The sequence below is a fragment of the Anomaloglossus baeobatrachus genome, chromosome 9, assembly GCF_048569485.1.
Source record: "Anomaloglossus baeobatrachus isolate aAnoBae1 chromosome 9, aAnoBae1.hap1, whole genome shotgun sequence".
In the NCBI taxonomy this organism is placed as follows: domain Eukaryota; kingdom Metazoa; phylum Chordata; class Amphibia; order Anura; family Aromobatidae; genus Anomaloglossus; species Anomaloglossus baeobatrachus.
In genome coordinates, this window is record NC_134361.1 from 151,956,238 (window position 1) to 151,970,947 (window position 14,710).

A 14,710-nucleotide genomic window follows, 5' to 3' on the forward strand; every position below is an offset into this window, starting at 1 on the left:
TGAGCGCTCGGCCACCGGCATGTGAGAGTGCTCGGCCGCCGGCTATTAAGAGCGATCAGCTGATCGTTCACAATAGTCGGCTGCCGGTAAACTGTAAGAAGAAAAGAAAAAAAAAAAAAGCTTTCCGTTATTTTGTACGATCCGTAGCATTGCGTTGTGCCACTATATGCAACGCATCCGTTGCATGCGTCGCACAACGCAATGCTACGGATCCCGTCCAACGCAAGTGTGAAACTAGCCTTAGACTTAGCACCATTGTGCTGGTCAAAACTGCAGCAGCAAAAATCCCTTTTATTTTTAAAAAAAATATATAATTACAAATTTACAAAAATATATACAGAATAAAATAGTCTCAGAAGACTTTAACATATGCTTTGTACAGAACCAGTTCAGTTGGAGATCATGCCCTGGTTTTCCTGCTGCAGTACCCACTCCTCCATAGTCTGTGCCCGTCACATGTATCATCCCCATTCTTTCCATTCCATGGCTCTTTGCAGTAATCCAAAGGCATTGAGTGCGATGACTGTCTGACAGATCACTACCATTCCTGGAGATGGCTCCTTTTTAGTCCAGTTATAAAGTTTTGGATTTTCATTCCCCGATTTCAGACCAGGTGCATTTTCAGGATTAGACCATCGGGTAATTAGGGAACTAACAAGTGAGCATTTACTTCACTTGCAGACGTATCTTTCCACTGTCCGCTCACATTTCTTGCACATGACATAACAGCACCAGTAGTATTTGCACTGGCAACGCTCCACAATAGTTTCTGTATAAACATTGTACCCACGACCACAACACATCAGGTTACAGCTGTCACTGCCCAATGAGGTTTTGTTGCAAAGGCTGAAAAAGAAATAAATAAGATTTAGAACAAGCAAAAAGCAACTTTCTATGAAAGGAAGTTATATGAAAGATTAGCGAGTATGGCTAGATAAGTTGCACTGATGATGTGGCCAACAGCCATCTTCCAGCAAGTTATGTGTAGGAGGTGGGTGAGCCACGTCCATTTGTACATAAAAGTGGTATTATATTATAAATGTATATATAAATATATTGTATATAGTTTAGGATGTAGCAGAGCTTAACAGGCGCAGCATTCGCTTCCACCTAGCGGTCACAGGTATGTTTTATAGCAAGGAAATGTATTTGACTAGATTCATGTTTTAGAGTACTGTAAATGTACCACCCGCGGGCTCTGGCTGCAACCGCCGAGCTGCTCGGATCCGTGATCGTACAGTCGGTGGCTCGAGCTCCTCACGGACCCGGGGGTGACGTCGCTATGCAAGGGGGTTGGCGCTACACGCAGGGACTCCGGTGGGGAGTTCCATGGCCGTGGTGGTTTGGACGGGATGTAAGTTCGTGACGCCACCCACGGGTTGTGGTGAATGGATGGACACCACCGCTGCCGTTAACTAGGCCTCCCGGGGACGGTGTTGCGCAGCTTGGTGTTGACCCCTCCGTGGGTAGAGGAGTGATGGGCCCGAGGGAGGTGCTGAGGCGTGGGGACAGGCGCGGGCAGGATGCTGGCGTGGTGCACGGCCCGAAGGCACTGGTTTACTCACTATGACACAATACACTGGAGTCTCTGGTAAACCAAACAGGATGATGAACGGGGCCCGCGGCCGGCTGCAGTATCTCCCTGAACGGGTTGGTGGTTTCCGCCTTTCTCCTGCACCTCTTTGTGTGAATGTTTTGACTCCTATGCCTAAGCAACGGTAGTCCGCTCCCCGGCTTGCTGGGTGTCGGAAGAGCCCCGTTTGCCCGCAGACGCTGGCCCTTTGGGTCTCTATGCCTTGGCGGTGGCTTTACCCTGTAAAGCCTAATGGGTCTTGTGTGGGAAAGGTCCTTAAGTCCTGACCTCAATCAGTTGATTTAACTCAGCCCTGTCAGTTCGGGGCTTCGTACTGGGTCTGAGTACCCCTCCTGGTGCGCTGGTTTCCAATAGATTCCCCGGTTCGGTACCGGCGGGCCACCGCCCGACCCCGGTCCCTACGGTTCCACCGGCTGTAATCCCAGCTCCTGCAGGCGGCCACCACCATCTGCCTCCTTGCGAGAGGTGACTGGGCTCCAACCCAGCCACCTGAGTAGACTATTGGCAGGCCTGGTCACAGGTCTGCCCTTGAACTTGACCTCTCTCCTTCACTGTCAAGACTAGACTCCCCTACAACCTTTGTCCTTTTTCCTGCCTACAGTCCTGTGAACTCCTCGGTGGGTGGAGCCAACCACCTGGCTCCACCCCCCTGGTGTGGACATCAAACCTGGAGGGTGGTGACAAGGTTTTTAAGTTTGGCTGCTGTCACCTTTTCAGGGAGGGGGTGTGTGTGCATGGGACTACCTGGGACGACCTGACAAGTCCAGGGTGTCACATAAATACTGTGTAAAGTAGAATACTGACCCCTTATGCTGTGTCAGGCAGGAAACATGGTAGAGAACCAGGAGCACAGTAGATAAAAGGGTTAAGGATAAGATATAGTATTAACAGATAAGCTGTTTTAGTGTAGTGTAACTAGGGACCAAATGAGCAGGAGGGGAAGTTAGTGGTAGTTAGAGACAGCAGGAACAGAGGTGAGCAGTGAATGGACACCAGGGAGACAGACAAGGAGGGAGGAGTAAATAGAGTAGGATAAGAAAGACAGGAAGTTTGAGGGGAGTGAAGCAGCAGAAGTTCAAAGTGTGCAGACAGGGCCCAGAGCTAGGGCCTATCCAGGAACGGAGGAGTGAGGAGTCCTCCCATTTGTCAAGACCTCACCCTGTGGACAGGATGTAAAGTGTCCTGAGACCGATGGGATGTCGGGGTATAGAGACACCGCCGGACGGAACCCAGAACTAGTCGGGAGCTGCCAAGTCGTCTGAGAGCTCGAGTGAGATACCACAACCGCACAGAAAGATTACAGGGGGAGGAAGCACAGATAGGACTCCGCTGCTGGACAGTTCTCAGGGCGAGTGCCAGCAAGATGGCAACCTCCCGGGAGAGTAGCAACAGCAAGAGCGGCCCTGAGGGCCTGAAAAGAGAAGTGTGATCTACAATAAAATGTTTTCTATTTGTTTACTAGAGACTGGTGTTTACTTTGTGTTGCCCTCCCAATCTACGAGGAGGACCCAGCAAGTCAAGATGAAGGTAACATCGGACAATCAAACAAAATGCCTCATGGCCCAATGGGAGCATTACACAAACATTTAATGAAGCAGGGGGAAGAACTGCCGGCCATCACCTGGCTCCCCTCTTCACATGCATGAGAGCAATTTTCATTATAGTATCATAGTTTTAAGGTTGAAGGGAGACTCTAAGTCCATCTAGTTCAACCCGTAGCCTAACATGTTGATCCAGAGGAAGGCAAAAAACCCCAATGTGGCAAACAAGTTCCAATGAGGAAAAAAATTTCCTTCCTGACTCCACATCCGGCAATCAGACTATTTTCTGATCTTTTTCAATCTTATATTAGATATTTTTCAATCTATCAGACTAGATTATTGTCATAGCTGCAAGTCAGACGCCATCATGAAGGTTTCAAATCTCACTTTAGATAATGAAAACAGCCAAACCACCACATGTATTACTTGGAAGAAGTTACATGGTAACTCAAGATTTCCTTCTTGATTTAAGAACCATGCATTTTATTTATTTTTTTTACTTTTGACTGTCAAGCAGGAGCTAAATATAGCTTTAAATACTGGTAAGAGAAAAGTTGTGACCCTGGCGTGACCAATGGACACTAAAGGTTGATGCATGGGGCTCAAGTACTCATACGTATCAAGGTGGCACAAAAGTGAGGTAGAACAATCGCTTACCGGTCTTGTGTTCCGTATGACCCCAGCTTAGGATTTCTGGTGCAGTAGTCAGGTGAACTATTCAAATAAACCAACTCAGACTCTCTAACTGGCCTAATGTCCAACTCCTTATGGACCAAATGTTTACGGGTCCCCATTTGTCTGTGGATGACCTTCGTTCCAGCCAAGTACTTGGACTTGAGCTCATCAGCTATATGGGAGAGATCCTGGAGACCCTTCCAGCAAGTCTTCACTGAACAGGACCCAGACACTCCATGGCACTTGCACTTTGTCTCCATTGAGTCCATTAGTACCTATGTGAAGAAAAAACAAAACAACAAGTTAGTATACTGTACTAATGAACAAACAGTGTTGATTAAAATGCTACAAAGACTTCTCTTATAACATGGATATCTAAAAAACGTGCTCCACGATCTCAACCTGCTGCTCTAGATGTGCCATGGGTATTTGACAATTCACATACTTGTGCCTGAGATGGAATGAAATCTTGGACTCGAAAAAGGCATCATGGCCCTAGTGCTACTTATGTATAGGAGTTGGAGATTGCCCTCAAAGGCCAGTTAAAATGCACTTTTAACAGGGAGTGTATAAGGTCTTTGCACTTTAATTTATAAGCCACTATATGGTTTAGCAATACCAATTCTAAAACTCTTACCTGTCTACCAACAGCATTGTTATGCAAATTCATCAGCTTAGTAGCTTGTGTTCCAAATTTGCTAGATTTCATTGGGGCATCAACAAAGGCAGATCCCATCTGAAGGCCATAACGCAGGTTGTCACCACATCCTCCCCATCGGAAACTTGGTCCAGGAACTTCAGCAGGGGTGGCACCACAGGAGCATGTGGGCAGCTCTCCTGAGGCACAGGCTCTGGCAATTGTGTGACTAATAGCGGCTGAGGCCAAGGCATACACAAAGGCAGACTCTCTGGTTCCTAAAATGTAAATATGTTAAATTAAAAATACTTAACCTCGCACAAGAGTATCAAAAAGTGGACAGACAAACAAAAAAAAAAAAAAAAAAAAAAGAAGAAGAACACACACACACACACACACACACCCCTCTAAGTGTGGCACCCCTGAGGCTCTGCTCGCCACAGAGTGCTGCACCTCAATTAAGCTGCGATATTGATCTCAGGTAAGGACGGAGTTAATCACCAGTGTTCCACATTCACACACTACATACAGCTTAGGAGCCTTCACACAGGATGGGTTGGCTCAGGTTAGGCAGGGGGCTGGCCATAACGATCATGGGACTTCCCGGTCACTGAAGCCAGCCACCTGGTGGGGTGGGGTGGTGCAGGTTTCACTTGGGGTAGAAATAGGTGCAACACACTCACATCAAGAGAAGATCTGTTGGGGTCATGGTTCTGGCAATACTTCTCTGGAAAAATTGGACTTTACTGGGCCCGGGGCTTGGAATGGAAGCTCAGCCAGGGTACCTAACTGTGGAGGGGGACACCCTAGGAATAGGACTCTCACTCCTCTCTCAAAACATTGGTGGTGACCCCTTACCAGATTTTGGATAGACCTAAGCCCATCACGGCAGTGACCAGTGACTGGACTGGCAGCTGAAGTTGTGAGTAAACTACACCCTGAATCCACAGACTGTTGGCTCGTCCTTACCGATGCTGCTACCCAGCACTTCGGTGCCAACAGTCATTAAAACCCTCATCCATCTGAGGCCCGCTCCGCCTGTGGGGAGCCACACCATCCCGGCTGCCATAACAAATGCCCCAACGAGGAACCCGGCAGCGGCAGCTACTCTCTGGCCACATACCACCGGTGGCGTCACAACAAACTTTCCCCAATACCCCACTTCTGTGCCGCCCAGGGCTATGGAGTACTCTGTCCCGGGCAGTGTACTACTGGGATGTGTCATTGAGTGGCTGTTCCCGGTTCAGTGACCGTAGGGATCACTTTAAAAGGGTGTTTATATACAAGTGAATGTTCAATAAAGTTTATCTTGTGATGCCACTTGCGGGTTATGGTTATGGAACAGCCGCTGCACAGTCTCTCCACTTGGGGCTGATGTGAGGGCAGCCTGGATGTTGTGCCCTCCGCAAGCAGGGCTGGGGCCCCAGGGGGTTAGGCATGGAAAGAAGGGGAGGCCACATGAGGGGTTACTGTTCAACTGGTTCTCTTTACTTACAGTAGATGGTAAGGCTATGTGCACACACACACAGCATTTGTGCATTTTTGGCCGCAAAAAAAAACAAAACAAAAAAAAAACGCACCCACGGCAAAAACGCAACGGTAAAAACCACATGCATTTTACCGCGTTTTGGTGCATTTTGCTGTGCTTTTGATCAATGCGTTTTGCTGCATTTTTCAAATGCATTGCATGGGTGAAAAACACAGGAAAGAATTGATATCCATTTTTTTTTTTTGCTCAAAAACAAAAAAAAAAGTTGTGTGCGGACAGCAATAATGAAAATTCATAGACTTTGCTGGGGAAGCAAAGTTATGCAGTTTTGAGCCCAAAACCGCACCTGAAAAATGTGCAAAAATGCAGCGGAAACCAAACACTCAGTGCGCACATAGCCTAACTGGTACTCTGAGGAAGGCTGATATTCACCTCTAGTTCAATTAGGCCAAGTGCCGGTTGGTGACCTGGTGGCTTCTTTCCCCTGCAACTTTGTCAAGTTGGTGGGAACCTGTGGCTTGGAGCGTCTTTAGGTCCCCTCCTGTTTGTCTCTCAGTCTCAGGCGGCAGTGTGAACCCTGTAAGGACGGTGTTCGATTCCGGTCCATGGCTCTCGTGTTACTGCTGGTGCCCCCGGACTTCTAAGGTCAACGAGGTCCTGGATGGTCTCCTCACTGTGTAGATTTTTTATCATGTTTGCCTGGAGCATTTGCCTGACCTAGGGCTCTGTGCCCAGTCGGTGCTATGGTTTCGGGAGTACCTCGCCGTACTCCTCCAGCAACCACACGCCTGGGCCTTCAGGTCTCCATTACACTCCCGTGTCAGAGCAGTTACGTCCCGTCTCCTCTCACTTCCACTTACTAACTCTAACTGTCCAACTGTTGTCCCCTCCCACCTGGTCGTTGTCTAGTGGACTGGATCGGCTCCACCCCTGGGTGGTCATCCATTGGGTCCATTTCTAGTCGGTCACCTGTCTATGTGGATGAGGGAAAACTGGGACTACAATGTGTTTTGCTGTTACCAGCACTGGTCTTCCAGGTCCCTGGGGGTAGATCCTGCATCTTTCGCAGGATGCAGTACCTTGTAGTGCCCTGATGGGTTCAGGGGATGCTACACTTCCCCCACCATTAACTGTACGCCTTGGGGCAACGGAAGCGGGCAAGGCCACCCCGTGACAACGCCTGACTTGACCCAGCGACGAGTAGGTTAACCACCTGCCCCGTGAGGCGCTACATAAGCGCTTAGGCTACTTTCACACACCCGGTTTGAGCAGTGCGGCTCAATCCGGCTGTGAAACCTATGCAATGGATGCGGCGAAAACACGGCATCCTTTGCATAAGTTTTTACATGTGGCCCGTCCGTTTTTTGCCGGTTGCGGCATGCTACTGAGCATGTGCAGTGGAAGAAACCGCATGCGGCGGCCGTATGCGTTTTTTTCCGCATCGCGCCGCATCCGGCGTCCATAGGCATGCATTGAAAAATGCGCCGCAGCGGCCGTATGCGGCGCGATGCGGTTTTTTTGCCGGAGCAAAAAACGTTGCAGGCAACGTTCCATCCGGCCGCGGCATCGGCTAAATCTGCCGCATGCGGCAAAAACCGGACCGAACGCAAGCCCAAGCGGCACAATACGGCACTAATGTAAGTCTATGCAAAAAAAACTGCAACCGGCGGCAAAAAAAAAAAAAAAAAAAAAAAATGGTTGCGATTTTTCTGCAGAGCGCCGTATTGTGCCACAGAGCAAAAACCTGATGTGTGAAAGTAGCCTTAGAGATATGAGAACATTGAATATATGACATTTGGACTGTATTACTGCTACATAGAATATATTCATAAAATGTAGGCAAATAAACTGCCAATTCATGAGAGCCTGTTACGACCAGGAGACCTCGCTTCATAAGTGACACGTGCATTTACCTTTGAGCAAATCTGGGGTGAAGTGTGGAGAAAGTTCAATCGACGAGCAGTTCCATCGTATGTCAGAGAACGTCAGCTGACATATTAGTTTGGTTTCCTTGGCTGCTGTAACCACACTCTGCATAAGCTCCAGGTTTCTCTTGCAAAGCTGTGTTTGGTCAGGAACCAGTCCTTCCAGCAGTTTGCAGTGCTCGCTCTCATTCCAGGCTACTGAACTGCCATTTACTGTAAGACCACTGCAAGAAAGACAAAGTTCAAAGGATGAGATTACAAGGAAATAGCAGTGGTATGAAAACCGTTCTATATGTAGAGTAATACTTCGTGTTATCCGTGTGTGACGCCCCTGGACTATCATGTCGTCACAGGGTACTGCACGCCCTCTCTCTTCAGTGCAGTATTCAAATCCCTCATGGTTCTGGGTCCCCATCTTCCGGTCTGCCTCCAACAGCAAGTCAAATCCTAGATACACCCTGCACCACAGCCACCAGTGGGCGGCTTAAGCGGAATAGGGTCGCTCACCTAGGGGTCAGGAAAGGTGAGGTGAGGTGAGGAGTGTCAGGTCAGAGAGTAGAAGAGAGTAGAAGTGAAGGAGAGAGAGGAGTAGTGAAGTGGAGGAGGCAGGGAGTGGTGGCTCCCAAGAGTAGCTGTCTAGGTTGCAGACGGTGGTCTGGACCTAGAGGAGTCGGACCCCCGGTCGCAGGGGACTTAGGCAAGATGCCTGGACCTGTTAAAGAGAACGGTCAGCAGCCTGGTCCTATCACCGGTCCGGGACAGAAGGCACGGCAGGGTACACTGACCCTAGGTCGGGGTGAAGCTTCAGGCAACCCGGCAATTAACCTGTGGAGAACGGAGCCTTCATGGACTGTTCCCACTAGCTCTAGAATAGGGACACTAGCGCAACGAGGCGGATAGGGCCTTCCATATAAGCAGCCCACTAAAATCCCAAGCGTGAGCCCTGAGAGCAGGCTCCCACACTTAGCCATAGTGGGGAGCTGGGCCCGGCAAGTTCTAGACTACCGGGCCACTACGGTGAATTTAAACTTTGTGCTAGGAGGCAGGCACGGACCATCAGGTAGCACTGCAGGGGATGGGACCTGGACGAGCTCCCCTTGAACAGCAGTGGCATGCAGAGACTTGGTTTACCCGGTTGTCAGTGTCTGCTTACTGGCAGAATTAGTACATGAGTGATCTCCCAGTCATGGCACCCCGTATCATCCATCACCCAGAGTCACGGGGCATACCCCTACCCGTGGAGGGTAACGACACCTTGCTGCCCCATTCCATCACCCCGGGTACTCCCACAGGCAGTGTGGGTACTCCCAGCTATCGCACACCATGGGTGGCGTTGTGGCACCCCTGACTGGTCAGGCGCCACTGAGTACTGCACCCATGATGGGTGAGTGCAAACAGGTAATCCTAAAGGCTGAATAGGGTGTGTACGCACAGACACATAGTAACCAGGTTACACACACACACACACACCCACACACACACACACACGTTAGAGGGGACCCCTGGGCAGACCCAGGAAGGGGCGTGGCCTCCATATCTCAGCTAGTGGTGCGGTAGTGAAGCTGGAAACTAGTTCTGCAGTGGCAGTCAGAAGGAGTAGGAGAGCAGCAAGCGGAGTCTGGAGTGGAGATGCAGCAGTGCGGACACGCTAGTCAGACCCTGCAAGTGTAGTGGCTGTTGGCGAGGGAGAACAGTCACCAGAAGTTGGACAGAAAGACGCTGAGGAAGTCAGCTGGTTGTGTACGGAGACTTCTGGAGGGCTAGGCACGCACGGGGAACAGGTCCCTAGAGCCAGACATCCATTTAGTGGTCTGCTTAACCTGCCGGTGGGGTGTGCAACAAGTCCCACACCAGCCAAAACAGAGTCCGAACATCAGCAGCAACGAGGGGGCCCATAAGGAGGATTGAGCCTGAGCTATCCACCTTGGTCCACGCTGCCAGCAAACGGGCCAGAAAAGGGGAGAAAAGGCAGCTGCGACTTCCCTGGATGAATCCCACGGTACTTTAAGTCAGGGGTTGTCCGAAACAAGAAGTGCTAGGAAGGCGAGCCAGCAGTCATCCCTATACCAGCCTGCAGGATACCTGGTTCCCATTTGGTGTATCTCAGCATCGCCCGGGTACCACTTGAAGCACTTGAAAGTGAGTAAAAACCAGTCGCAAGACACTTTGGACTGAGACCGAGTCCTTCTGCGACCTGTTCTACACACATACACCCGAGCACCTGGGGCCAGCTTCACTCTTGGGAGGCCATACCACCAGACTGCAGACCCCATCAGCCCCAGACGCTCGTTAAACTGCAGTGACGGTCACCCATCACCCTGACCGCAAAACAGAGTGGCGTCACGACTCAAAAGTAAACAACCTGACCTACCTGTTGCCAGAAGGGTCCCTAAAGAGAAGTCCCCGCAGTATCCCGGAGGCGACCGCTGCAATACTGTGGTCGGCGACTCAGCGTCACAAACTATTACTTCCCTATAAATATCCCCCTTTACTTTAGAGTGTGGCCTCTAAGCCCCCGGGTCCAGAGACCCTCGAGCCACGAACGGACACTACCCACAGATCCGAGTGGTTCGAGACGCTGCTGGGGCGGCACATGTGCTGTGCATGTGAAGTACCTACACTGTGCTGTCAGTCCCATAGAAGTTAGAGTAGTGATAACACATCAGAACGATTCATAAAGTTGCCTTTGGGACCTACATTCAGAATTGGTGTTCCGAATGGTCAAACCACAAGTAATCATACATTTATTACCCATCTTGCGAATATTTTAACCCATGATATGTTACGTTGTCACTCTGCATTTGATAAACCGGGTCCATATCTTTGACTCAGCCTTCATCTGCCTCCATAAGCCATGGATGGAGCGACACTCTGCCCATGGCTGTTAACCTATTAAATGCTGCAGTTAATCTCAGATAGTGGCATTTAACAAGTGCTAGAGAAGAGGGGAGGGAGGGGGAGGCAGGACTGCTCTGACCCCTCATAGATGTGTAATCGCAGAACACTGATGTGTTTTCATGACAGCCAGGTCAGCTGATGAACCCAGTGTGACTGCTCAGTAGTCCTATGAACGCTGGCCACGGGCTGGCTTTCATAGGAGACTGACTTCTATATACAGCAATGCCACAGTATTGTGTTGGAGGAGAAATTATAGCATTTCACCTTCTTTGCCATGCATGGACATTTTAACCCTGTTAACATTACGTCACATATAAAATGGATAGAGCAAATAGACCGAAAGAACCTCTAAAACATAATTTATTAAGTATTAATTAAAAAAAAAAAAAAAGCTTTATGGCAGAAAACCATATATAGCAATATAGCTCAATGGTCAGCACAAACAAAAAACACAAAACAAAAATTGTATCAGGGTGAGCACACGGGATAGAATGGTCTAAATAGTGCGGGATAGCCGGGTGTATCTTAGTATTGGCCCATAATATAAGACTGTATATTAATATCAAACAACAAGTTAGGTGGGGGTAGGACTAACCGTATCTATTAGCATCCCTACCTGACCGCAGAGGTTAATACACCCTAATTTTCTGGGCACCCCCACACAGCGTTGGCTTACCCTAGTCTATACATAAACCCAGCAAATTGCCAGAATTAGGCCCTGAAACAAAGTACCGAATGCACAGCTCAGATGAATAGAAGAAGAGGTGCTGCAGCCTGCATGAAACCATGAATGAAGGAAGAAGAAAAAAGCTCATGCATAATAGGCGCGCAACCCAATTATGTAAACAATGACTGGTCCATATACTTAATATAAACAACAATTTTATTAGGTCCAAAAACACACATGACGTTGGCATAGTGGAATCCTGGTGACCCCTTAACTGCTACCATACCCCCACCCCCAATACTTAACCCCTTATTGAAATGACCACAGACACATAATTGGATAAAATGGCCACAGCAGCCTTTTATTTAACATAACTTATAAAAACATTTATAAAACAGGGGGTTGTGGTCCTCGAAGCTCAAACAATCTGGTGATCACCCAATACTCCAATCCTACCTTCCCCCTCAACCCCATTACTCCCAGCCGCAACCACAAACTCGGGAGCACCAAACAAATATGAGGGGGAAGGGTTAAACCACCAAGCACGGGAACCGACCCCACCAAGCCGATGTTCCCCCCATGATCACCAGACCACTCCCCAAACCAGTAATTAACGGGGGGGATTCCACCTCCATTGGGACCCCCCAATCCAATTTTCACCAACTTCGAGGACCCCACCCCCACAACGAGAGCGCTTTGACCCCCTCAAACGCTCGAGACCCCCCCTCTATCGGACAATGCCATGGCCCGCTCAATACCCTCCTGAATTCCCAAAGACCACAAATCTGTCCCCACTGCATTCAGGTGAACCCCATCTGCCAACCAGTAATCCTGATCCACCGCCTCCAAATCAAAATGACGGACCGCCACCCCCCCATTCCTCACTACAAAACCCGAAATGGCCCGATTGATTTTTATACGGGTCTTATTCAGCCTTTCAACTGACCGAGCCCTACGCCATGTCCGTCTCGGGACAATCTCTGACCAGACCGTCCTAAGTCCTGGTACAGCCACCCACAGCCGAAGTAAATCATGTTTTATATCCCTGATCAACTCCCGGCCCACCACCATTCCCACATCATTCCCCCCAACGTGCAGGACCAGAATATCCGGCGCCCGGTCCAATCGCATTGCCCTGTGCACCTCGGGCAACACCCGCATCCACCGCATGCCCCGGATACCCAACCACCGGAGTACCGCCACATTTCGTGCAAAGCCCAGCTGACGACCCTCCGATTGGATGTCTGCCCGGATCGCTGCCCAGTGCACAAAGGAGTGGCCCAATATCCAGACCAAACGGGAAAAGTCCCCTGCAAAGGAATACAACAAAAACATTACAGTACCATACCATAACACAACAAATCCAAAACTCCCCACCTCATAAGCCATGCTAAGGGCGCACATAACTCAAATATCTCCTGGATTCCCACCGACCTATCCTCCGTACTACCTCCGGACTCAACCCGCACACAGCCGCCTCAGTTGCCGCTCCAATCCTAAAAGAATGAGGCGCATAACAACCAGGATCCAGGCCAAGACCTTCCACACACCTCCGGAAAATTGCCCGAAACTGATAATTCGACAAGAAAGAACCATCCTCATGACAAAGCAACGGCCCATCTACCCGCGGTCGCAGCCCCCGAAACTCCCGCAAACACCGCACCGGACACATTGCAGATTCCGCCACCATCCCCAGTAACACCCGCCGCCCTCTGCCGGATTGATCCGTCTTGGACCTCCGGAGCCAAAATTCCACGCTGGTGTCAAATAAAAGAACATCTCGCGCCTGAATCCCCCCGGAACCTTGCCGACTAACCGCCACCAATTCCCCAATCCGGAGCGCCCCGAAAAACGCAAACGAAAACGCCAGCCGAAACAAAATAACCTCAAAAACAGACGAACACACCGCACTCAGGTGGGCCCCCATTCGCTCCAAGAGAGCAAAAGAAACTGGCCTCCTTCTATCCCCACAACTCTGCCCCCGGCGAAACCCCCTCAACGCCTGCCGCACCAAAAAGCTTTTCGTCAAATCCGGCCTATTCCGCAACTTAAACCCAAAGGCCAGGCCCGCCACCACCCAACCCACCTTCGCCTGGGACCAACCCCATGCCGACCACCGCCCAATCCACAAGAGTAACACGCCTACCTGATCCTCCACCGACCGAATCAAACCAAAAGACTGCACCCAAACCTCCCATTGCTGCCACGCCTGCTGATAAGCCGTCCAAGTCGCCTCAGCCAACGATCCTCTAATCAAATGTCCAACTGCCCTCATACCACACTCCAAAGTTCGGGAGGGCACTGCAATCCCACGGCCATCGCCCCCGGCGCCAATTCCCTGAAGCGATCCCACTGGAAACGAGAGAGAGCATCAGCAATAGAGTTCAACACCCCCGGCACATGCGACGCAGACACACAAGCATTGATGGACAAACAGGCCAGCACTAATCTCCGCAAAACTTTAATCACCGGAGGGGAATTGGCCGAGATATTGTTAATTGCTAACACGACCCCCATGTTATCACAGTAAAACCGCACCCGCCTGTTCAGAAATTGCTCCTGCCACAGAGTCACTGCCACCAAAATAGGAAAGATTTCCAACAGCACCAAATTCTTCACCAGCCCCGCCGACCGCCAAACCTCCGGCCATCCCTCTGCACACCACTCTCCTCCAAAATAAGCCCCAAAACCCTGACCCCCAGATGCATCGGTAAACAAGTCCAACTCCGAATTACCCACTAGAGGCTCCATGAAGAGGGACCGCCCGTTATAGTCCGCCAAAAAACGTCCCCACACCTCTAAATCCGCCTTGACGTCGGCCGACAGACGCACAAAATGATGAGGCACTAGCACCCCCGCAGTGGCCATCGCAAGCCGCCGTGAAAAAATCCGCCCCATCGGCATCACCCGACACGCAAAATTGAGTCTGCCCAGCAACGATTGCACCTCCCTCAGGGAAAGCTTTTTGACCCTCAGCGCCCTCGCTACCTGCTCCCTGAGAGCGACCACCTTATCCGCCGGTAACCGAAACTCCCACTTGTCCGAATCAATAACAATGCCAAGAAAAGAAATACATGTCCCCGGACCCTCTGTCTTCCCCGGCGCCAACGGGACTCCAAAACGCTGAGCTACCCACTCGATCGTTGCAAGCAAACTCTGGCAAACCCCCGCATTCCCTGGACCAACACAGAAAAAATCGTCTAAATAGTGAATAACAGACTGCAAACCCGAAACATCCCTAACCACCCACTCCAAAAAGGAACTAAATGCCTCAAACAATGAAC

General features: G+C 50.2%; 1 protein-coding gene across 1 annotated transcript in view; it reads right to left on the reverse strand.

The window, feature by feature from the left end:
* Window positions 1-376: 376 nt before the first annotated feature.
* The window catches only part of LOC142251850 (protein Wnt-11-like), a 98,997-nt gene continuing 84,663 nt past the window's right edge, over window positions 377-14,710 (reverse strand). Inside the window, exons 3-6 of the mRNA XM_075324898.1 lie at window positions 7,850-8,085; window positions 4,448-4,725; window positions 3,793-4,085; window positions 377-846 (exon numbers count right to left, since the gene is read on the reverse strand). Coding sequence (XP_075181013.1) covers window positions 672-846; window positions 3,793-4,085; window positions 4,448-4,725; window positions 7,850-8,085 — 982 coding nt within the window. The 3' untranslated portion in view covers window positions 377-671. The remainder of the gene's footprint in view (window positions 847-3,792; window positions 4,086-4,447; window positions 4,726-7,849; window positions 8,086-14,710) is intronic.